This window comes from Mandrillus leucophaeus, unplaced genomic scaffold, assembly GCF_000951045.1.
Source record: "Mandrillus leucophaeus isolate KB7577 unplaced genomic scaffold, Mleu.le_1.0 Scaffold434, whole genome shotgun sequence".
NCBI lineage: Eukaryota > Metazoa > Chordata > Mammalia > Primates > Cercopithecidae > Mandrillus > Mandrillus leucophaeus.
In genome coordinates, this window is record NW_012104632.1 from 1,856,196 (window position 1) to 1,881,170 (window position 24,975).

General features: G+C 41.7%; 1 protein-coding gene across 3 annotated transcripts in view; it reads left to right on the forward strand.

Annotated features, from left to right (window-relative positions):
* DOCK9 (dedicator of cytokinesis 9) overlaps positions 1-24,975 on the forward strand; it is a 184,794-nt gene that overhangs the window by 28,925 nt on the left and 130,894 nt on the right. For all 3 annotated transcript variants that reach the window (XM_011993804.1, XM_011993805.1, XM_011993806.1), the window contains exons 3-5: positions 17,108-17,197; positions 21,423-21,505; positions 23,964-24,033. In XM_011993804.1, coding sequence (XP_011849194.1) covers positions 17,108-17,197; positions 21,423-21,505; positions 23,964-24,033 — 243 coding nt within the window. The remainder of the gene's footprint in view (positions 1-17,107; positions 17,198-21,422; positions 21,506-23,963; positions 24,034-24,975) is intronic.

Below are 24,975 nucleotides of genomic sequence, written 5' to 3' on the forward strand. Positions count from 1 at the left end.
GCTTATGTTCGTGGCAGGCACCTCTCATCACAGTCCAGTTCCAAGGAAAAATTCCAGCGTTTCTGACATTGGCTGCTGCCTCATCGGAAATCAGCATTTGCCATGGAGGAATAGAGGAGGGAGTTCTGCTTAGTTGCATCTTCTGTCTTGGGGTTTAATATTGTGAATGAGCAACTCAAGCTTATGTACAAGGCTCCCTAAGACTCCTGTAACAGTGGACCAAGCCCAGGGGCATAATTGAGTCTGGAGGTTCCTGGAGCCTTGTTTTGAAGACTTGAAATACATAGGAAGGCAGGCACAAAAATAAATACTGAGTTGTCTGTGGAAAAAAAAAAAAATAGCTGGGCATGGTGACGCACACCTGTGGTCCCAGCTACTCGGGAGGCTGAGGTGGGAGGATCACTTGAGCCTAACAGGTTGAGGCTGCAGTGAGCCATGATTGTGCTTCTGTGGTCTGGCCTGGGTGACAGAGTGAGACCCTGTCTCAAAAGTACGTTGTATCCCACTTCTGGATATATGCCCCGAAGACTTGGAAGCAGCGACTCAAAGAGAGATTTGTTCACCCCTGTTGAGATCAGCATTATTTACAGTAGCCGAGAGGGGGAAGCAACCCAAGTGTCCGTCAAGGGATAAATGGAGAAACAAAATGTGGGATTTACATCCAATGGAATATTATTCAGCCTGAAAAGGGAAGCAACTCCTGTCCCATGTTACAATATGGATGGACCCTGAGGGTGTTATGCTCAGTGGATAAGCCAGTCACAGAAGGACAAATACTGTTCAATTCCACATACGTAAGGTCCCTAAAGAATCAGATTCATCAGAGGCAGAAAGTAGAATGGTGGTTACTAGGGATGGAGGTGGGGAGCAATGGGGAGTTATTGTTCAATGAGAACAGAGACACAGTTGGAAACATGAAAAGAATTTTGGAGATGGATGGTGGTGATGGTTGAAAACTGAGAATGTACTTAATGCCACTGAACTGTACACTTAAAAATGGTTAAGATGGTATATTTTATGTTTTATGTATTTAAAAATAACGATTTTTTAAAAGCGTAGGATTTCATTATAGGATTTCTGTGCTATATTTATGGGTGGGAAACTGTTGTCATCCTTAGAACTGTTTGCAAAATCAGGTCAAGGAGTGAGTCCTTAGGTGCTTTTCCCACTGATACTCATGGTGTATTACCTATATAAATGTCTTAGCAAGAGAACTGAAAAGAAAGGATAGGAGTGCAGACCAAAGATTATTCATAATTGACAATCCTAGAAATTTTACTTTTTGGAAATGTTTGAATACAGGAGAATCCTAGAATGTTCTCAGCATTGTATAGAAAAATGTGCTTGCTCCATTTCCCTTTCAATAACATCCTGAGTTTTATTTTTCCTCTGGTTCTTTTCCTCTTCTACTTACATGAGACTGATAATGATCTACAAATCACTGAAATGGAGAGGAAGCCCTGCCTGCTGCTTACAAAGGCATGGAAGTCCCTGATCTCATTTCCCATCTGTCCTTTCGAAAACAAAAAAACTTATTTTCACGATGTTTTGTCCTCACTTTTTTATTATATACAGCCAAAAGAAAAAAAAAAAAAACCTCAATACTTTGTTTTTGGCTTTTTATTGAAAAGTGTTCTTTCATAAATTCCTTGAAATTTTTATCAGTTAGAATTCAGTGGCCAATAGTGTAACTTTCTGTGAGCATTGTGGTTTCTGGGATATTAGTTCATGTCTAGGCTTAGACCTAACTGAAAAATCTGGATAAATTATGTTTCTGGGCCGGGCGCGGTGGCTCACGCCTGTAATCCCAGCACTTTGGGAGGCTGAGGCAGGCAGATTACCTGATGTCAGGAGTTCGAGACCAGCCTGGCCAAGATGGTGAAACCCCATCTCTACCAAAAATACAAAAATTAGCCGGGCGTGATGGCGGGTGCCGGTAATCCCAGCTACTCGGGAGGCTGAGGCAGGAGAATCGCTTGAACTCAGGAGGCGGAGGTTACAGTGAGCCAAGATTGCGCCACTGCACTCCAGCCTAGGCAATGAGAGCGAAAGTCCGTCTCAAAAAAAAAAAAAAAAAAAAAATTCTGAATAGACACTTCTAAACCTTCAGGAGATGAGAATTTTAATTCTAGTTCAAGTAATGCCTTTTACAGGAAATAGTGATTGCTGTTTTTTTTGTTGTTGTTGTTTTGTTTTTTTTTGTTTTTTTAAATTATCATCACATAGTCCTTAAAAAGAAAAGCTTACTTTTCAGGTAGCACTGATCAGCTGAGCTTAAGGGTATATTTATTTAACTTATGTTTATTCTTAAACAACTTGTGAAAGGACTCAGCTTTGTGAGGTACTTGGAACCATGAAGATAAGCTAGGATCCTTGCTTTTAAAATGCTCATAACTTAGGAGAGGAGATAAAGGTGTGTCTTAATATTAATAAGCAGGGGACTAGGACCCGTGTCATGACATAAATCTTGTCCCATGGGAATCTATTGTGGAAGTATTGTTTGAGAGCTTAGTGGAACACCCAGGTGCTAGGAGCTCTTGAAGTGGCTGGAAACGTGGAAGTCCAGTGCTGAGAGAAGTTGTGTTTAAAAAGGAAGATCTGGATTCATCCACAGAAAAGTGAGACAGGCAAGAAAGGGGCTGAGAGCATGACGGACTGAAGCCTGGGCTAGTGCCTTCATTCAGGAAAAAGCAGGGGAAGCAGAGACAGAAGTTAGGATAAGAACCAGGAAATGGAGGAGAAGAGTTGGAAGAAGGCAGGCAGAGTGGGCAGACAGTCTCTCCGCGGCTAGGGAGGTCCCGAGAAAGGGCGGTGGAGTTGGTGACCGGGCAGGGGTAAAGAAGTGAGTGGGGAGACACAGGTTAGAGTAAGCTGGAAACAGAAAAAGGAATCAGAGTGACTCAGAGCAGTGACAAGGTCTGCAGGAGGTTTTACCAGGATTGGGAAAGCAAGAGTCAGCTGAGAAGGGTGAAAGCTAGGCATGGAGGAGAGATGGAAGATACAGGATAATGTGGTCTGAGTTTTGAAGCAGGGCTCTTCGTGGGGTCTCAGGGGAGGGAATTAAGGGTTTTTTAGGGGAAGAGTTGAGGAAGGAGAGATACTGCCAGCTCCAAATAGAAGGAGAGGATTGTGTATTGAAAAGTGTAGTGGCAGATGGTGCTGAGGGAGCTAATGTCAAGCTGGCCTGGGGCAGGGGGAGCTTGGGCGAGTAAGGGTTTGGAAAGCAGACCATGAGGAGTGGCAGGGGGAGCAGCAAGTGTCATCAGCTTGTTCTCCCCCTGCTGGAACCATCACCACAGCCTTTGTCTGTCCCTCTTACCTGGATTAATGCGAGAGACTTCTCTCAAGTCTTCTGGGTTCTCTCCTTGCCCTCTTCCAGTGGGTCCTAACAGTGTAGCTAGAGAGGTTGTTTAAAAAGTGAGTCAGAGGATATCATTCCTGTGTTCAGAATCCCCCAGCAAAGGCCTTACAGTGGCCCAAGGGTCCCTGTGACCTTGTTTCCCATTTACTCCCAGGCCTTCTCCCAGCTCGCCTCTCCCACCACCCGCTGTCTGTCTGCAGCCACACTGGCGTCCTTGGGCTCCTGTCTCCCTCCCGAGGCAGGCTTCTGGCTTGGGACCTAGCCTCTCCCTGCAAATTCTTTACCTGGCTATCTCTTGCCCCCTGCAAACCTTTTTCCAAATCTAACCTTTGCAGTGAGGCTGTTGCTGACTGCTACACCTCCACCCTGCTTTGGCCTTGCTGGTCCTCTCTACCTTGCTCTGATTTCTTTTTTCTCTCCCTGTCTCTTATGAACTTCTCACACTGGTATATGTTCTTGTTTCTTACGTAGACTTCAGGAGGCAGGGATCTTAGTTTTTAAGCATGTGGAACAAGTGGTAGATAGTCAATAAATATTTGTAGAATTAAACAAATGAATTATCAACCAAGAGGGGGGTCTTTCCACTGAAGATTTCAATGAAAACCATTAGCCTTGTTGGAAACATCAGTCACCTGGGAATAGAGAAGAGAAAGGATGGATGGCCGTGATGGTGGCAGGATGTGGGTGACAGTGAGTGACCCAAGGTCCTAAAATGACCTCCCAGGGAGTCGACGCTGGAGAGTCTTTGGAGCTGGACCCTGGACTGGGAAAAGAAGATACCAGAGGGCCCAGAGGATGAAGGAGCAAAAATACTTGGTGTGGGGTAGTTGGAGGGGTACCAGGGCACACTCAGGGAAGGGACGTGTCAGTGTCTGAGAGCTCACGAGAGGAGGGTGTGGTGATAACGTGGACCATGGCTGAGACTTTAGACAGCTCTTGAGTGAGGAGAATCAGCATGTAACAAAGCATTAAATCATTTGGAAGAAATCCAGAAAATCGTAGATGTGCATTCAGCCCAACTACTAGGCCTACTAAACATCAATCAGATGTAAAATCTAATTGAAGTAAGAAGTTAAGGGTAGAGCTCTTCAAGTGGCTATTTTGAGCATTTAAGCTTGAGCTGGATTCCCAGGTCCCTGGAAGATGTATGTTACAAGCTTTCTCATTAGAAATATTGCAGGAAAAGGAAGTGATTTACGAACATTTAGAATCATTGTTTCCTTGACTGATTCATTTGTTCTTTAATTTGTTTAAAACCATCTTGCTTAGCTCACCAAACTTCAAGAATATCAGCATTCGACTGTGCAAATTCAGTGTTATTTTCCTAAACTGAAGGAAGTGTTAAGGATGAAAATTGCTTCTGAAAAACAGCTTCTATGCTAGAGTCCGTATCAGCAACCACAGAAGCATATTGGGGAAGCACAATTAACTTTGTATTTGTACCAGCCTTTCTAAATGAAGGTGGAGGTCTGATAGGGTAGGAGGATGATCTGGCCATGACCCCGCCATCCTTGAGTGAGGTTCAGCTGATTGGCACCTCACAGGGTTCTCCCGTCTTCCTCACCGCTCCAAGGGCATCCCTCTGCAGCCCCATGCGCTGTTACAGGCAGGGGAGGGTGTGTGGGCGGCTGTGTCCCCATGTGCCCTGGCATAGGACCGTAGGGGACGTGATTGAACATGTTACGCGGGAGCAGGGCACGCACACGGAACACAGTGTAGCGGTGCCCTCAGGAGCCAGAGAACTCAGCGGAACCGTGATGCCTCCTGCTGAAACAATTAGGGTACAAGATCAGTGTGTTGATTTTTATGTTTACAAAGTATTTTATCATTTTCTTTATTTTTTTTCCTCAGCCTGCTGAGGGTAGTAGCTTTTTTTTTTTTGTCCTCCATATAGTGGACACTGTGACATGATTTTTGTTCCATGTTGTGGTCAGGAAAACCTAGGATCAAGTAGGGAGTTGACATTAACTACATATGTAACTACATGAAAGCACACACGTATGAAATACCACCGGTATACATCAAGTGAATGTAAGATGTTATTCTCTTATCCTGAATGAAGGATATTGATGAACCCATTAGTCCATCATTGTATGTTTGTGTTCCTCATGAGAGGTCACATTCTTCTTTTCTTTTTAAAATGACATTTAGCTGACATTTTAAATATGTCAGAGAGAATGGTGAAATTCTACAATTGGTGGAACTGGATAAATGCAGACCATATTTGTAAACCAATGAGGGATAGAAGGACAATTTTATCCATGTGATTAGTGTATATGTCTTAGGATATTAAAGAAGATCAATAGGCATGGATAGAGGAAGATTTGAACTAAGGATGATATCTTCCATCGGGGTAGCCTAATCAGATGGAAATTTATGAAGTATACACTGTGTCTCCAGCATTCATTGCTATCCCTCTTTATTATAATTATTTGTAACTATGAAACTGCTTATTTTTCCCCTAAATAGAAAATAAAGCCTCCATGAGAATAGAAAGCCGTAATTTTTTTTTAAATTGTAAACCATAGGTTTTTGAAAATTCATGTTTACATTAGCCAACATTCCTACAACAGTATTTTATCCATAGTAGGCACTTAAGGGGTATTACACAAATGGATGGATATGAGAACTTGGCACCAGTGGCCTTTGAGGTCATTAGAGCGTATCTCAAGGTGGCAAATCATGGGAGCAGAAGAAAAGGAGCCACAGTATGTTTGCATGCAAAAACAAACACACACAAACCAAGAGTCTTTAAAGGAAATGGAAATCCAGGTTTTGGCCTCAGAATTCCTAGATGTCATTTAACATATTACCAGGCACAAAATTCTCTATGGCTTCTAAAACAAAAACAAGTCCTGCTATGTCTGTATCTCTGCCTTTTTCTACCAGGGTTGCCTGGAAGAACCTAGATAATATTGAGTGTGTCCCACATGGGTTTGAGCAACACTCTCGAGTGTGTGCACGAGATCCAAAGAGGACAGATTCAGTGGGTTCATCGAAGTCCCCTGATGTCAGAAGTCCTAGAGTCAGAGTGCCTTCCCCATCTGCTTAGCATTATATCTACAAAGCTGACTCTGCGCTGTGTTTGAAGTAAGACTCTGGATGACAGCCCAGGAGCTGAAATGCTGCTCTGATAGGAGCAGCGTGGCGCTGGTCAACTCAGAGGGGTTTGAGTGAAATTATACTCCGTGCATAAGTGAAACCTTACATAGAGATGATGGGTGGCACATTAGGGAGTATGTCTTCCTAAGACAAGTCCTGAAGGAAAGTTCACTGGTGTGTCAAGATGTGTAAATACAGTCATGCACTGCATAATGACCTTTCAGTCAACAATGGTGGTCCCATCAAATTATAATGCTGTATTTTACCATACCTCTTCTGTGTTTAGATATGTTTAGGTACACACATACTTCCATTGTGTTACGTCTCCCTGCAGTAGTCAGCACAGTCCCATGCTGTACAGGTTTGTGGCCTAGGAGTAATAGGCTACACCCTGTAGCCTACGTGCGTGGTAGGCTATACCATCTAGGTTTGTGAGTACACTTTATCACGTCTGCACAAGGAGAAAGTCACCTAATGATGCATTTCTCAGAATGTATCTCCAGAGTTATGCAACACATAACTGTGATGGACATGTTTTAACTTGAAGCTTATCCACCGTGCTAGATGTCCACACAAAATTATGGTCCTTTTAGCAACTAAAATAGAATTCTAAAGAAAGACAACCGGCCGGGCGCAGTGGCTCACGCCTATAATCCCAGTACTTTGGGAGGCTGAGGCAGGTGGATCATGAGGTCAGGAGATCGAGACCATACTGGCTAACATGATGAAACCCCGTCTCTACTAAAAGTACAAAAAGTTAGCTGGGCGTGGTGGCGGGCACCTACCCGAGTAGCAGCTACTCGGGAGGCTGAGGCAGGAGAATGGCGTGAGCCTGGTAGGCGGAGCTTGCAGTGAGCTGAGATCACGCCACTGCACTCCAGCCTGGGTGACAGAGCGAGACTGTCTCAAAAAAAAAAAAGACAACCAGAGACACATGCAGACAACTGGAAAACAAAAGAAAGTACACTTACTTACACCTACCTCAAGGTTGAGTGGAATGCGCATGAAAGAGTTGGTAGGTGCTCTAGACGCTAGAGGTAGTGGTGACGGGACCCAAGATGTAGTCATATGTCCACAGGGGTTTTCACTCAGGTCTGTCTCTTATTACTCTGATCCTTTCATAAGTTATAAACCTTCCTAAAACTCAGTTTTCTTAATCTGTAATTCAGTGATGACATTTCCCCTAAAATTTGGTCCTCACAGATGTTTGAGAATCCAAAGAGATACCACCATCCAGGAGACCTCTGCATGCCCTTGCTGCTGCCCTTCCATTGGTGGGGAGACGCTGGGTTACCAGGGAGCTTATTACAACCTCTATTCTCTCCTCTAGGGAATGTCATTTTATTTTTGAGGGTGGCTGTTTTTAGTTGCCACCCTCAACTTTAGTTGTTCAGCAGGCTGAATCCCTTACTAAACGGGAAGCCAGACATGCCACTTGGGCCCCGAATGACCACAAGGCTACTCCTGGTTTTCTGGGTAACTCTCCTGTCCTCAGCTATGCAGTAGTACTTAGGAAGTGATTTTAAAATTGCTTCTTTGTAAGACCAAAAAAAATATGATTCTTTACAAAAATGCACTTAATTGATAACTAGTTATTAAGGCTCCTGAGCATTCATGTTACTTAGTTTACTGCATGTTAGTAAACAATCGTGTGTGCTCTTCCATTTGAGGGATTTGAGAAGGCAGCAGAAGGAAATTCATGTGACCCTCAAAGGTCTACTGAAATCTGACTTTTAGGAAGCAGTACATTGTTTGGTGAAAGGAACTATCTGAAGTCTCACGTGTTGATGAGACGCTGTTTCATTTGGAACCTCATGTGATCTCACAACTAAATTGTGCAGTCCCTCTTTTGAAGTCCCAACTTCACATTTACTCAGCAACATTCATCTTGTGTCAGGTGTTCTGCTGGGTATTGGAGAATTAAAGATGAATAACATGGTCAGATTCTCAAGTCTGGCAGGAGACACAGAAGTATCTTTGAGTAATCTCAGCAGAATGGTACGTGTGCCTGAGACCAGTCTGAGCAACTTGGTGCCAGTCAGAGGGGCCTGGTGCATTAGGGAATCAGAAATAGTCCATGTTGCTGGATGGTTGGAGAAGGGCAGAAGAATCCAGCAAAATTAGTACGGTTGGTCACAAAAGGTCTTAGGTCATGCTGAGGAGTTTGGATTTTATTCTGGTGGCAATGAGGCGTCATTGAAAGAATTTCAGCGGCGGCATGATGCTGTCAGATGAGAGATTTAGAAAGACAAATGGCAGCTGTGCAGAGAATAGATAAGAGAGATGATAGAGGGAAGATGGGCCTACTGGTTAGGGTGCTGCACTGTGGTTTGTGCATTTTTGTACTTTGTACTCTGTACTTTGACATCAGGCAGAGTGAAGGGTGGCTCTGTTGAAGGACCAGAGAAAGAAATGGGGGACCATGCAGGTGCCCGTGAAGAGGAGCAGTTAGAGAGGCAGAGAAGGCCCCCCACCTCAAGACCACCAAAAAGATGGATTATAGAATCTGTGTTAGGACAGCTTAGGCTCAAATAGTCCTTGAGAAATGTATAATTCTCTGCTTGTATCAAGACTCAGCCCAGCCTCTGCGGTGAGTCACGCCTGTAATCTTAGCACTTTAGGGGGCCAAGGTGGGACAACTGCTTGAGCCTAGGAGGTCAAGGCTGCAGTGAGCCATGATCAGACCACTGCACTCCAGCCTGGGCAACAGAGCGAGACCCTATGTCTTAAAAAGCAACAAAAAAACCCTCAGCCCTTGTAATGTTTTAAATGTGTTCCTTGGGAATTGGCTTTCATTAAATCCCTTCCAGAAACCTAAATGGAATTCCTTCTTCAGCCTCTCTGCCCTATGCTTTGCTCATTTTCTTAATTATTAGCGAATTAAACATGGAGGCTCTTTAGGCAACTGTTCCCTGAATATGGAATTTGTCTGACGTTAATAGAACGTCGTGGGTTAACTGCCAAGACATGAACCGTGAGGTAAAATGTGGGAACGCCCTGTGTAAATTTTAGTTTCCGGTCTAGCTTGGTACTGAATCCTCTCAAAAAGCAAGTCATATGCTCTGAAACAAATGCATCTGCCAGATACTTGGAAAGGTTTCATCACCTCTGCGCTCAGCAAGTTTCAGTGATGTTCACAGAGTTGTTGAATAGTAATGTTTGATACTGCACTCGATACAGAATATTTAATGTACAGACCAGTGCAACCATGTGGGGTTTCCAGCAGATCCCAGAGGGACATAATTCTGCAGAGACGTGAGGCACCATGCAGTTTGGCTGAGGCCTAGAGACAAAAGGAAGGAGCTCTTGTGAGCCATCTAAGAGGGAGTAGCTTGCAATCAGAGATAACTTCAGAACATGGATGTGGACGCTATCCATTTGGCCCAGCTGAGAACAATAAAAATTGAACCCAGGGTTAACTCAGTGAGGGAGATAGGCCAGGCCCAGGGAATGCTCCTGAAGAGCTCAGTCTTGGCTTGGACCTCCTGGGCTTTGCTTTTTGGCTGCATCCAGGTCCCCCCATCTCCTGAGCCCTGCCCCCACCCCAGGCCCACCCTAAGAGCTGCCCTTCCTTCAGCAGATTCAAGTACTGTTTCTCTGACAAATGCATAAAGTCCTCAGGTGTTTGAAGGGATAGTTCTAAAGTAAATGAAAACAAGCACAAAAATAAGCACAAGCACGGATGCTTTACATGAGATTACAAAGAGGAGAGAGGATTGATGGCTCCACAGTTAAGCCTAAGGGTAGACTGGAATTGATGGGGTCTGAGGCCTGCTGAGCTTCTGTAACAGGTGGTCACTGTGGACCCCGGGCTTCCTTCTCTCGGATTTTAGGTCATCCTCAGTCCTCAGAGAATAGACCTTCTTAGAGGCAGGACCCCAGGTACCCTGAAATGCCCCTCCAGCTCCCTAGGTTTGCAGTCCTGCTCTCACTGACAGTTCACTCCTAAAGAGAAGCATCTTCCCCTCTCCTGACTCTGTCTCAGTTGGAGTGCGGTGGTCTCCCCTTTCTTCGGGTTGGCTCTCGAGAACTACCTGGGAGGCTGCTGGGTACTCCCCATCTCTTCCTGCCTCAGAGCCTGTGCTCTCCTTTTGGACTGTCCCTGATGTTTGTTTCTCTGTTGAGGGAGGAAACTCCCAGCTCTCTGCTCCTTTGAACAGCAGAGATGTGGAGACACTCTGTCACTGGTTCCAGCAGCTGGCTCAGGTTACAGCCCACCCGCCTCTCTGGGAGATTGTCCTCAGCTCATTGTTCCTATGGTCCCAGGGCAAGGGTGGGCCTATTGTTGGTCTTTTAATTAAAATTTTATAAAATACGATGTTTTAAATATCCCATGGATTTGCATACTTCCCACCAGGAATTAAGAGGGCTATTTTGTTATAGTTTAAGCCCATTGTAAAGTAATTAATAAAAAATCCAGTGCCATGAGTTGAGAAGGTTAGAAAAATAAGATAAATCTTTGTTAATACTCACTCTTATATTTATTTAAATCTATGTAGTAAATCTTCCCTCCTTTTTACCCAACAATTCTTTCCATAAAGAAAAATAATTAAGGTAATGCAACTGTGATTCAAAGCAAATATGGTATTCATCTTTTTTCTTTTTTCTGGAAGCCTTTTATGTTTTAGTTTCTTACAAAGCAATTTCCAGCACTCAGATAAACCATTTGAGAGGAACAGACTTAGAATTCCATACTCATAGAACTGTGGGATTTTTAAACCACAAAGGAAACCTAGAGATCCTAGAAGACTGTTCTGTGGATGTGGAAAGTTCAAATATGCCCCAAGACTGCACAGCTAATTAGAGGCAGAGCTGGGGTAAGGACTCAGGTTTCCTGGCTCTCAACTCAAATCTCTTTCCAATATCATTTCTCAAATTCTAACATCGGAAGTTCACTGAAACGATTCACTTCACATTTCTTGTGGTTTGAAACATGAGCTTCTCAGAATCTCCAGCTTCAGTGGGGCCAGGGTAACGTGTTGGCTGCCACTGATGGAGGCCAGACAGAGCCCCAGCCAGGTTGGGGTCAGGAACGTAGTTAGGAGAGAGGGATTCCACATTTAAGCTGCAGAGACAGCAGTGAGTGATGATAGTAGCAAGAAACGCCAGAGGCCCCAGGGGTCGGCCCAGGTGAGAAAACAGGTACCTCCACTCGCTCCCTTTAGGTGGGCCTGCCCTGCTGCCCAGGGCTAAGTGGTCCCACAGTGGCTCAGAAACATCAGAGTAACCCCAGTGTTTGGAGAGGATCATTTCAACTAAGAGGAAAAAACTTTTTTTTTTTTTGAGACGCTCTGTCGCCCAGGGTGGAGTGCAGTGACCGGATCTCCGCTCACTGCAAGCTCCGCCTCCCGGGTTCACGCCATTTTCCTGCCTCAGCCTCCCGAGTAGCTGGGACTACAGGTGCCTGTCACCTCGCCCGGCTAGTTTTTTTGTGTTTTTTAGTAGAGACGGGGTTTCACCGTGTTAGCCAGGATGGTCTCGATCTGCTGACCTCGTGATCCGCCCGTCTCGGCCTCCCAAAGTGCTGGAATTACAGGCTTCAGCTACCGTGCCTGGCCTTTTTTTTTTTTTTTTTTTTTTAAAGTAAAAAGGATCTATTTGAAATTTGTCATTCCAAACTAGACTTGGAGAAAGTTGTAAATTTCACTCTTTTTATTCTGGGAGCAACTCTGTGCTTTTCTAGCTCATTCTGTTAAAAAAAAGAAAAAGAAAAAGAAAAACAAACTGTCCCATAAATATTGAGACTGGGGCTCTCAGGTGTCTGTGCATCCTCATATAAGCACTTTGGGAAAGGATGTCACCCCTTTTTCTTCCTTTTTAATTATGCCTGTGATTTTGTGGAACTTCCTGTAAGACTCCTGTCCATATTTGCTGAAGGTAACTAAGAATTTCTTAGTGTCAAAGGCCACATGTTTAACCTAAGTAATGATACTGACTGAAAATAATTTGCCTTCTATTATAATAGCTAGGAAAGGGCTTTTATCTATCTATCTTTCTATCTGTTGATCATCTATCTATCTATCTGCCTTTCTTTTTTTCTTTTTTCTTTTTCCTTTTCTTTCTTGCAGGTGCATACCTTGGTAAAGGGCTTTTATTTTGAAATTATGTTTATGCTGTGAGATTTCTATCCCAATAGTTATCTGAGATGCTAGCAATGTTTAGGTTTAATTTTCAGACACATATTACACTAGTTATGGTGTGAAATGTTTTTTTCCCCCTTCCCTTTTCAAATGTACAGATTTCTTAGAATGGAAATGGTTTGTTTCCAGACATAGAAATAGGATTGGTATGCTTTGAATACCCACCTTGATTTTGATTTATATAAAGTGGATATAAAGGATATAAACCCATCTTTTAGCAGAAATATGGTTTTAACTGATAGAAAAGTAGAAAATAATACCACAGCTATGAAAAAGAAAACTTGGCTTCTTATTGAGAAGCACTTTAGTGCTTTTGGAGTATAAATCTCTTAGTATTGACTTGGACTTGTCTGTAAGCCAAATAAATAAAACTATAGAAATATAATGTGAATCAGTTTGGCATAAAGTAGATGATTATCTGAATATGACTTTTAATACATAAAATCTGTGGAGAAATTAAAACAGAGCGTTCACTCATGCTATAGTCTTCCCTTGTCAGTTTTTATAATGGACCAGATAACTTTTTGTAATAATAGGGGAAAAAAACTTACATGCAAGTAATGGTTGTTATTGGTAGATTCCTATTTCTGTCTCCATTGACTGTTTTATTCATTCTTTTCTTTTCTTTCCTTCCTTCCTTCCTTCCTTCCTTCCTTCCTTCCTTCCTTCCTTCCTTCCTTCCTTCCTTCCTTTCTTTTTCTTTCTTTTCTTTCTTTTCCTTCTTTTCTTTCTTTTCTTTTGTTGAAACAGGGTCTCGCTCCATCACCCAGGCTGTAGTGCAGTGGCCTGGTCACAGCTCACTGCAGCCTCGAACTTTTGGTCTCAAGAGATCCTCCCATTGCAGCCTCCTGTGTAGCTGGGACTCCAGGCACATGACACCAGGCCTGGGTAATTTTTTTATTTTTAGTAGAGACAGGGTCTCGTTATGTTACCCAGGTTGGTCTCGAACTCCTGGTTTCAAGTGATCCTCCCACCTTGGCCTCCCAAAGTGTATTTGCTCATTCTTGAAACATTTATTGAGTATTTAGCACATAGCTAGAAATAGGAAGACGTATCTCCTGTTCTCAAAGGAATTTGCGATCTGATGGGGTAAAGAAGGGCATGTGGGTACAGGAGAGTTTTAGATAATGGAGTTAGGGTTGACTAACTGTTCAGACAGGTCTTGGAGTGGTTTATAAGGTCACCATGGTACAGGATCAGACCTCAGGTTTGCAAGTCCAGAGATGGAATTTGGTCACCCAGAGTGCTTCAGGCTCAGGGGAACTGACTTGTTGCAGGCAACCCCACAAGAGCACAAACCAGAATGTCATTTTATTTTATTAATATGCCTTGAGAACTAGAATTCACCAGCAGATCAGAATATTATATTGGCTGTGTATTTTCTCCCAGTAGGAAAGTCTAAATGGGAAGCATATTATAAATAAGTGGCTCGGTGAGACTATACTCAGAGCAAGGGCAATGAATTAGAAGACCTTAGCAGCTGATGGTATCAAACATTGACGGCCCCATTGGTGCCAAGCCTAGTAGTCCTCCCCTCCCCCGTGGGTCCAGCCTAATAGGTTCCAACCTTTCTTTTATTATTCATTTATTTATTTATTTTTTGAGACAGTCTCTCATTCTGTCACCCAGTCTGGAGTGCAGTGGCATGGTCTTGGCTCACTGTGACCTCCACCTCCTGAGTTCAAGCGATTCTCGTGCCTCAGCCTCCGAAGTAGCTGAGACTGCAGGCGTGCGCCGTCACGCTGCCTGATTTTTTGGTAGAGATGGGGTTTCACCATGTTGGCTAGGCTGGTCTTGAACTCCTGATCTCAAGTGATCTGCCTGCCTTGGCCCCCACAAAGTGCTGGGATTACAGGTGTGAGCCACCGCGCCCAGCTCCAACCTTTCTCTTAAACAGTGATAGGGACACTGACAGAATTCCTCCAGCCATGGAAGCCTGGTTCTTTCTGTTGGCCTATTCTTATCCCAGATGTGGAATTTTAGTGCTGTTTAGTTCAAGGTCAGTGAGAATTCTAGGCAGTCTTTCCTTTGACTTAAGTTTTTAGTTCTAGGATTTAATAGATTTATTTATTTATTTATTTATTGGCAAAGAGTTAATCTCATTCATTATATCTCAATTTTGTGCTTTGAACTTCCCAAGGGTAAGTTTATCTCCATGTTTCTCTTAGTTTTGTACTGAATATAACTTGTGCTCATCCTTTACAATTTAGCTTAAGCTAATTTTAGCTTTCCCTCAGTGTACCTTTTCTCGATGTCCTCTTCTCTACCTTACTGAATTTAGACTTCCCTATTTTTTCTCTCACATCCTGTGCTTCTGTGCTCTTTTCTCTATACTCTTCTGTACTTACTATACTCTAATAATTATTTCCTCATCATTCTCTTTCATCAGACTGTAAGTTTTAAAAGAATAGCAACTATATTTTATTAAAGTTTGTGTCTGCAGCTGCTAGCTCAGTGTCTGGAAGAAGGTAGGGACCCAGTAAGGTGTGAATAGATGGATGGATGGATGGATGGATGGATAAAGTAATATTTATGCTGAGTCCTTAAATGATCAGTAGAATATTTTTCATAAGACACTACTAACTACTCTCAAGATCCAACAGGCATTTACTGCATCTTACTTGACCTCTTTCGTGGCATTGAGTAGAAGGGAGACTGTGGAAATGAGATTGCAGCATAGTGTATCTCCTCAGTGCTTCTGTCTTAACTCTGTAGTGTAGCTAGTATTTGAAATCCATTTTCATGAAAATGGCAGTATTCTTCGGTACTGTAACTTGGAGGTATTCCTAGTGTCTTACAATCTTGTTTTGGTTTTCTGTTGTTTAGTAACAAACCACCCCAAAGCCTAGTAACTTAAGACAATAATTTATTATTTTTTGCAATTCTAAAATCTGGTCAAGGCTCAGCTGGGTGGTTCTTCTGTTTTACACTGTAGGAACTGGAATGTCCAAGATATTTCCGTGCTCACATTGTGGTATCTCGCCTGGGGTGGCTGAGACCAGCTGGGGGATGGTGGGGCATCTTGTATATATCCTCTCTTTATAGGTAGCTTGTACTTCCTGTTACCATGGTGGTCTCAAGATGACAGAACTTCTTATATGGTGACTGGCTTCCAAGAAGGAGGTAGTGGAAGCTCCCAGTTTTTCTGAAGGCTAGGTTTGGGCCCGGTGCGGTGGCTCATGCCTATTATCCCAGCACTTTGGGAGGCCAAGGTGGGAGGATTGCTTGAACCCAGGAGTTCAAGACCAGTCTGGACAAAATGGTGAGACCCCCATCTCTACAAAAAATATAAAAATTAGCCAGGCATGGTGGTTCATGCCTGTGGTCCCAGCTACTTGGGAGGCTGAGGTGGGAGGATCACTTGAGCTCAGGAGGATGAGGTTGCACTGAGCTGTGATTGCCCCACTGCACTCCATCCTGGGTGACTGAGTGAGATATTGTCTCAAAAAACACCACCAACAACAAAGGCTAGGCTTAGAACTGATGATCATTCCTTCTATCTCATTTTGTTGGTGAAAGCCAGCCCAGATTTAGGGAGATGGGAGACAGACTGTGCCTCCTGGCTAACAAGGGGAAACCCTGTCTCTACTAAAAATACAAAAAATTAGCCAGGTGTGGTGGCGGGTGCCTGTAGTCCTAGCTAATTGGGAGGCTGAGGCAGAAGAATGGCGTGAACCCAGGAGGCAGGGCTTGCAGTGAGCCGAGATCGCGCCACTGCACTCCAGCCTGGGCGACAGAGTGAGACTCTATCTCAAAAAATAAATAAATAAATAAATAAATAAATTAATTAATTAAAAAGAAAAAGAAAATGAAACCTTAAGCTCAATTATTGAGGTAGACAGGATGCTACCCCTGCCTTGTCATTTTATTTAAAAGAAGCATTTAACCCTAATGAACAAGAACAGTTCTAATGTCCCTTGGAGGGGAGGTTTCCCAGTTCATAGATTCGTTTAGCAATTACTGATTGAGGATCTTCTGTGTGTCTAGTTATCTATGCTCTTAGGCACTGGGGATGTGGCAGTGAACAAGAACAGATGTAAATGACAAGAGATGGGTGGTGGTGATGGTTGCACAATTGCATGAATATACTTAATGCCACTGTACACTTCAAAATGTTTAAAATGGTAAATTTATGTATATTTTACCACAATAAAAGCAGTTAAGGCAAGTAAGACGCTATGTCATGGGACTAGATCAAGCAATTGGGGGTGGGATGTTAGAGACTTTGAAAGGGACCTCTACCCTGCAGGAAGGGCTGGCTGGAGGGATCTGTGGGCGCCTGATTCAGAAAGAAGCAGGAGCTGTGACCCAGCCTGGCTTTGGAACTTGAGGTTGCCAAATGGAATCTCTTGTGTGTGACCGAAGGAGGCAGCTGCACTGGATGGGGGAAATTGGAGGGACTCTGTGGGTGCCAGGCCCAGCTGCAGGGCACACAGCTGCACTCTGAGGCTGGCACCTGCCTCCTTCACTTACCCAAGGCTTTTCCTCCTGTTATTGTTTCCAGACGGCCATCCTGAGACGACAGGGTCGATACATATGCTCAACAGTGCCTGCGAAGGCGGAAGAGGAAGCACAGAGCTTGTTTGTTACAGAGGTAAGGCTCTTTCCTGTATTAATTTACATTTTAAAGTCATTTCCCTCTAACTGCCTCTTTTTCTTTAAATTTCAAAATTGTCAAGAAAGTGTCAAAGGGTAATTATATTTCTATGATGGATGTTTGAATACAAGAATAATGTGAAGTTTTCAGACTCTGAAACTTGGACAGAAATGTCCACAGGGGCTATTTCTTTTTTACATTTTTATTATTTTTAAAATTTTACTTATTTGGAGGAGGCTATATCTGACTACAAAAAGTGAATTCCACAGAATTTATCTCATGGGCTTAAAATAAGGAGTAACTTATAAATGAATTCACTGGAAATCTGTGGGAGGCCTTGTTATAGATACTGTTTTTAACGGTGACACACACACTTATGTATCATTTATTTCATTTATACAAAATATTTGCAAATTATTTTCGACTAGTATTCATGAAGTACTAGCTGATAATAAGCGGGGTCTATTGCTAGTCAATATATATTATTATATATATTGATTACTTTATATATTCCTGATCAAGATACATTGATTAATATTACTTTTGTTTGAAAATACAAATAAAATTCTCTTATGGAGGAAAGAGAAATTATTTACTTTTTTATTTTTATTTTTTGACAAGAGTCTTGCTCTGTTGTCTAGGCTAGAGTGCTGTGGAGCAATCTCGGCTCACTGCAACCTCTGCCTCAAGTGGTTCTCCTGCCTCAGCCTCCCGAGTAGCTGGGATTACAGGTGTACACTACCACGCCTGGCTAACCTTTGTATTTTTAGTACGGACAGGGTTTCACCCTGTTGGCCAGGCTGGTCTCAGACTCCTGACCTCAAGTGATCTGCCCACCTTGACCTCCCAAAATGCTGGGATTACTGGCATGAGCCACTGTGCCTAGCCAGATAGAGAAATTATTATAATCTAGGTTGTTTGCTTCAGTTTTCCCCCTTGGAGTGTTTCTTTTTTCCTCCAGGTAATTTTTGGTAGGAAGGATTAATTAGGTGTTTTAGTTTTGTTTCTTTAAGTTTTTTTAAAAATAATGATTTTTTAAATCCTGGTTTTTCTAGTTGATATTTAGATCATAAATATGCCCATCAATGAAACTGCTTTTTATATAGCTTATATAAGGAAGCTATATATACTCTTATAAATAAAGACCAATTAAATAACAATATTTAATTTCCATTGAGATTTTTAAAAAATTAAATATAAAATTAAAAAAATTTTAAGTGTGTTCTCTCATCTTTCTGAGAAAGTAACTTCCTTTCTTACCTCCTTTGCCACTATATTAGTAAACTTAATTCCAGACAAATACAGCCAGATGTGTTTGTGAATGTAGTTATAAATGTCTTTTTAAGGCAGGTAGTGGCAAACTATTACCTACAAGCAAAATCTAGCCTGTAGCCTATTTTTGTAAATAAAGTTTTATTGTAAAGCAGCCAAGCACATTTGTTTACATATTGCCTATGGCTACTGTCACCGTGCAACTCAAAGTTAAGTTGTTGTAACAGAGATCATATGACCCTCAAAGCTGAAAATATTTATGATCTTGCCTTTTGCACATAAAGTTTGTTGACCCGTGTTTTAAAGCATGTGGCAAAATTATTAATTGCTAACTCAGTTCTCCTAGTTGATTAAAAAAATATGGTTTTTTGAGGGAGAATTCTCCATTAAGTTATTTAATCACTGCAGGTTGAGCAATAGCTGCTTCATCCTATGCTGCTGGAGCCAACATAACTAAACACTTTTGGGACCCTTCCACTTGGGTGGAGTGAACATCACTTCCTCTTCATCCTCTGATCCAGAGAATGACCTAATGGCTTAAAACAAAGCAAAACAAAGCAGAAAAAAAACTTCAAAAACTTTTCAGTGTAACTTCTAAATATTATTGAATTTCACAGGTTTGAAATGTTAATCATGTAATCAGTCAGTCACATTCCTGTCTTTTTGGAGGTACAGTTCTCCAGATCTGGATTTCTGATGGGACTCCTTATCTCCTAGACTTTCTACATCCCCGGAGGAGTAGGGGTTGCTTGCCTCATTCTGTGCTTCTGCTTTGGAATTTAGCCAATGCCTGCTATGTAGATAGTCAACACTGGCTTGTTAAATCAATGGATCTCTAAATACTTAGCCAGATTCACTGTGGAGTTTTTTTTTTTTTTTTTTTTTTTTTTGTATGTGCAATTCCTTATAATTATAAATATTTGAACATAATAAAGTGTAATTATTTTCCCCATTTTGCCTAAGGTATTAAAATCTTGGCCAGGCGCGGTGGCTCACGCCTGTAATCCCAGCACTTTGGGAGGCTGAGGCGGGTGGATCACGAGGTCAGGAGTTTGAGACCAGCCTGACCAACATGGTGAAACCCCGTACATACTAAAAATACAAAAAGTAGCTGGGCGTGGTGGTGAGCGCCTGTAATCCCAGCTACTCAGGAGGCTGAGGTAGGAGAATCGCTTGAACCCGGGAGGCAGAGGTTGCAGTGAGCCGAGATTGTGCCACTGCACTCCAGCCTGGGTGACAGAGCAAGATTCCATCTCAAAAAAAAAAAAAAAAAAAAAAAATCTGGGCTCTATTCATAAATGCATTTCATGCTGGTTTATTTAGTTTTTAATTGGGCAGGTACATTTTATACTTCAGAATAGTTTTAATGTCCTGCAGGAGACTTGGTGGTACAACTTTAGTTCCAGTGCTTGTTGAAAAACCGCTGTGGCTCTTTGAAGAGAATAGGATTACGCCTACAAGACCGTGTCATACGTAGTCAGGCCTGACTACTTAACTGTGCCAGTGGACCTAGGGGCAGTAGTGGGAAAATCCAAAACTATGGATTATTATGAAATCTGATTGGTTTTGGAATGGAATTTTGAGTGTATAATACTCTAAATGTGAAAATGCTTTGAGAAATCTAAAAACAATCATTTTCAAGGATAAAGTAGCATTTTAAAATATTCGTGTCTACAGAGCAAAAAAATGGAAGAGTTGGCCAGCTCCAAAATGTGACTCTGCGCTTAGCCCTTCTCTGCTATTTGTTCCACCTCTCAGAGTGATTTTAAAAACTTACATTACCTTCACATCACACCCTTGCCAGTAGAGTGCTTATTGTAGAGCCTGGCACAAAATAAGCGTTTGCTGCTGTTGCAATTTTTATTTTCATGATTTTGAGGTGGAGGGATTTGCTTCAGAAAGCCTTCAGGCATGGCCTATGACACAGATGGAAACGTTGACAGTAGAAACGATGAAGTGAAAGAAGCAGAATAGAGATGTTGTTCATGTTAGTTACAGCCGGAGTCAAATAAACTAGATAAGGCATAAATACATTTATCTACCTATATTTTCATGAATTCACTCCTGTTTTCTTTCCCCCCACGCTGAAGTCTGCACATATATAGTCAAGTGCTGACTGTACAGAAGATCATTTGAGCTAAGCTGATTTTAACTAAAATTCTATAGTTTTTGATTTTGACTCATTCATATTTGAAGATCTGGTGGATGTGGCATTAAAATCTTAGGCTTTATGCACTACTGGAGGATCTTCATGGGGAGATGAACGACAGACACCAGGCTGGCCCATTGAATCTGTCATGTGGCGAGGTAGTTTGAATGAGGTCTGTGTAGGTTAGGTCACTAATAGAATCCTTGGCAGTGGAGGACTACATTAAACATTCTGTACACACACAGAGATGAAAATGTCATCGTGTTAACATTAATTGGAATCTAAACCTTTCTTCCTAATTATTTCACTCTTTTCCTTATGAATGGAAAGAAAAACTGAGGGCAAATTTACATGATAATATTAACTAACAGAGCTAACTAGTTCTAGTATTAGTAAATACCATTAATGCGTCTTTAAGTTCATGCATTCTGTTCACTTTCATGTCATAGTAGAGGCCACATGGCTTTTTAAGCACCAGGTGCTTAGTCTGAAATAGTCCATTGTTAGGTAAATGTTATAAGGTTAGGTGAAGTTGTCTTCTTGTAAAACCTGCTCTCAGATCATTAATGATGATAACTTAAAGTGATACTGCCCCCAAGGGTAATGTTTCAATGGTTCAAAGTCTCAAGCTTCACAGGAATCTCTGGTGGTGGAATTTCAGGCATTAGCTGGTTGATGGGAAAGATTTTTTTTTTGATGTTTGTATGGGTATGCCTTCACAATCTTTCCCAAGTGTTTTCCAAAAGTCATCACATACCTCTCTGTTTTTTACTTTCTATTTTTCAAATCCCCCTTCAATAGTGCATCAAAACCTATAACTCTGACTGGCATCTTGTGAACTATAAATATGAAGATTACTCAGGAGAGTTTCGACAGCTTCCGAAGTGAGTAAACTATATTATACGCATAGGGAAAAGTGTACTTGAAATGCTTGCGGGGAGGTATGTAACTTCATATGCAATCAGAGTAATTGGGGAAAACATTTCTGGATGGTTTATGTGTATGTGGTGTAACTATTATTTACAGGGCCTTTGATTGTAAGACTCAAACATGCTGCTTTGGTATTGCTAGGTAGTAATAAACGTGTGGGTGGTTTAATTATGTCCAGTGGTTCTTTTCAGGGTACCACTGATAAATAAATAGGTGAAATTTTTTCACTACGAAATATAAAACAAAGAAAATGTAAGTGTTCTGAAATATGCTGCAGTGTATTTTTTCCTTGAAAAGAGTATTTTGAAGAAGATAATTATAAAGAGCATTTTACATTGAATAAATTTTATGTTTTAAGAAAAAGTAAATCAAGAAACAAGCATTTTCCCAGTTAAAATTTTTTATTTTTTACCTCCTTTAAAGTATTAACTTATTCTAGACTATACCAAAAGCAAGTGTATTTAGATTGAATAGTGGTGGCTAAAGTGAATCAGGGGTAGCTAGGTATTGCCTTGACAGACTATCTGTTATAAAAGGGTCCATTTTGTGTTGCTTTAAAGAAATACCTGAGGCTGGGTAGTTTATAAAGAAGAGAGATTTATTTATTTGTTTGTTTGTTTGTTTATTTTTGAGGCAGATTCTCACTCTGTCGCCCAGGCTGAAATGCAATGGCACGCTCTTGGGTCACTGCAACCTCCACCTCCCAAGTTCTCCCACCTCAGCCTCCTGAGTAGCTGGGATTACAGCCATGTGCCACCATGCCTGGCTAATTTTGTGTTTTTAGTAGAGACAGGGTTTCACCCTGTTGGCCAGGCTGGTCTCGAACTCCTGACCTCAGGTGATCCAGCTGCCTCTGCCTCCCAAACTGCTGGGATTACAAGTGTTAGCCACCTTTGCTGGCCAAGAAAAGAGATTTATTTCACTCATAGTTCTGCAGGTTGTACAAGAAGCATAGCACTGGCTTCTGCTCAGCTTCTGTTGAAGACTTTTGTGCTGCTTCAAAACATGATGGAAAAGGTCAAAGGGGAAAGTTGGCACTTGTGAAAAGAGACCAAAGAGGAGGAGGAACCTCACTTTATAACAACCCATTCTCTTGGGTACTAATCCATTTCAGCAACAATCAATCCCATCTTGCCAGGAACAAGAATTCACTCATTACTGTGAGAATAACACCAAGTCTCTCATGATGGATCTGCCCCATGACCCGCTAGGCCCAATAATAAAACACTGGGGACCAAATTTCAATCTGAGTTTTGGTGGGAATAAAAACCATATCCAAACCATAGCAGTTGGCAAATTGAAGTGTACTTGATTTTGAGAAAATTGAAAGCAAATCGTGATGGATTATGTTTTAAAACTAACCATCACCAATGAAAATATTACTTGAGACCTGATTAATGTATTTTTCTTTGTGTTTGTTACATCTTTGAGCTGGAACCTTTTATGCTGTTCTTAGTGGACCTAGCTGTTTGTTTTTCCTCCGTGTGTGGCTTTGCCACTCCTTAAGTGTGTTCGGCCAGTTCCCTGATTGCCTCTTTTTAAACCTCAGCCAGGAACACTCCCTCCTAGCATTATCTTCTCCAGATGGGTGTGCTCTTTAGTTCTATATTTACCCAATCCTCCCTTAGGGATTTTTTAATTCTTCCCATTGGATTGGCTTAGCCCATCTTTGTTGATCCTGTTGTTCATAGTCTAAGGGTTGAAATATATCAGACTATGTGATGTCGTTTACTTACTATCTATTAGACTGCTGGTATATTTTCCCTATTGGCATTAATGAGCATTTCCAAATGTGCGACGAGAAAGAGAGGGAGAATTGTAAAGTGATGAAGAACACAGATTCTGTGTTCTGCCTTGGACAACTCTGCCCTCTGTAAGCCTGATTTACCTCATCTGTTAAATGGCCTTAACAACAGTCACCATCATTAAAGGATTAAATGAGAGGGCACATGAGAAGTGCACAGGGCCTGGCACCTCATACCCATTGAGTAAATGCAAGCTGCTATTGATATTGGTGTCTTGTTTTTGTTGTGGTTAATGCCATCATTGTTAATCAGTTTCAATGCAACAACTCAATCTTCCTGTTTTTCCTCATAAACTTTGTATTAAAAGTTATTCTACCAAGTCTTTGTTTATTAAAAACTAATTACTTTCTTACTTTTAATATGCCTGCTGACTCCCCAGAAGCTATGCTGTCTTTTCCACATAGCTTTTTGGAGCTTTGTTACTCCAGTCTCTTGGCTTACCCACCTTGAAAAGCACGGGCATAGATGGTTTTATTCTTTGTCTGAATAGAGAAGCTGGGCCATCTTTGGATTTAGTAAAGGCTGGGCCCTCTGATGGAAGAGGAAATGCAAAGCCTCTTCTTTGACTAGGCATTTCTAAAACAAATTTTCTTTGTTGTTTTTATAGCAAAGTGGTCAAGTTGGATAAACTTCCAGTTCATGTCTACGAAGTTGACGAGGAGGTCGACAAAGATGAGGTGGGATACCTGCTTGCTGTTACTTCTCTTTTCACTCTAGATTTAAACATGAATTTTACAGACTTACAAGATTAGTTAGAAAATTACCGACATTTAGCCAAAATAGGCATTGGAGTGTTACATGAAACGGAATAATTTTTTTAAAATGTTATTGATTGATTGGAATAAGGTCTCTGTTTCAACTTTACTGCTTAGCATTTCATGTTCTCTTGGTTGTGTTTATTTGTTCTGAGATCATTTTCAAAGACTTGGATCAGATCTGGCTACACTGTTAAAAGATATCAAGATGACTTAGACCTTGAATTTAGGTTGTTTTTCAACAGATCTCAAAACAGCTGCCAGCCAGTAGATTTAAATGGCTATTTCTTCAATGATTGTTTTTAGTGAGAGAAGTCTGATTTTATCAAGCCCACTCCCCCTATTCCTAGAGAAAACTCATGGCTAAAGAAGTATGTAAAGGGAGTGGGGCATTGAGGTGAGTCTGCCCACCGAGTGAGGGAAACCTCACAAGAAGACAGTGCCCATCTCTGCATTTCTTATCCTCCCCATTGGTTGTTAAGTGTCCCATTGTGAGTTCAGGTTTTTCGTTTTTAAAAAATGTGTCAGCTGAGCTATAACATTAGCCACTCATTAAGCAATGTGCATGCAGCAGATTGTTTTAGAAACGACTTTTAAAACAGTTCTAAGAAAAATGACTGCTCATTCAAAATGAACAATGTATTGGGAACTTGGAGCTGATTAGCATGAATAGTGACAGGAGGACCAATGGAAATACAGCATGTAAGGGCATGCACTAAACTGTAAAATCCTAGATGGTAAGTTATTTCTATTATGCTGTTAATAGAAATATTAAAACCGCCAATATTAATGTTGAGGTGGTCCAAGACAAAGCATATGATGCATCTTTCTGCAATTGCCTGTGTGATTACAAAAGCTTTGCCA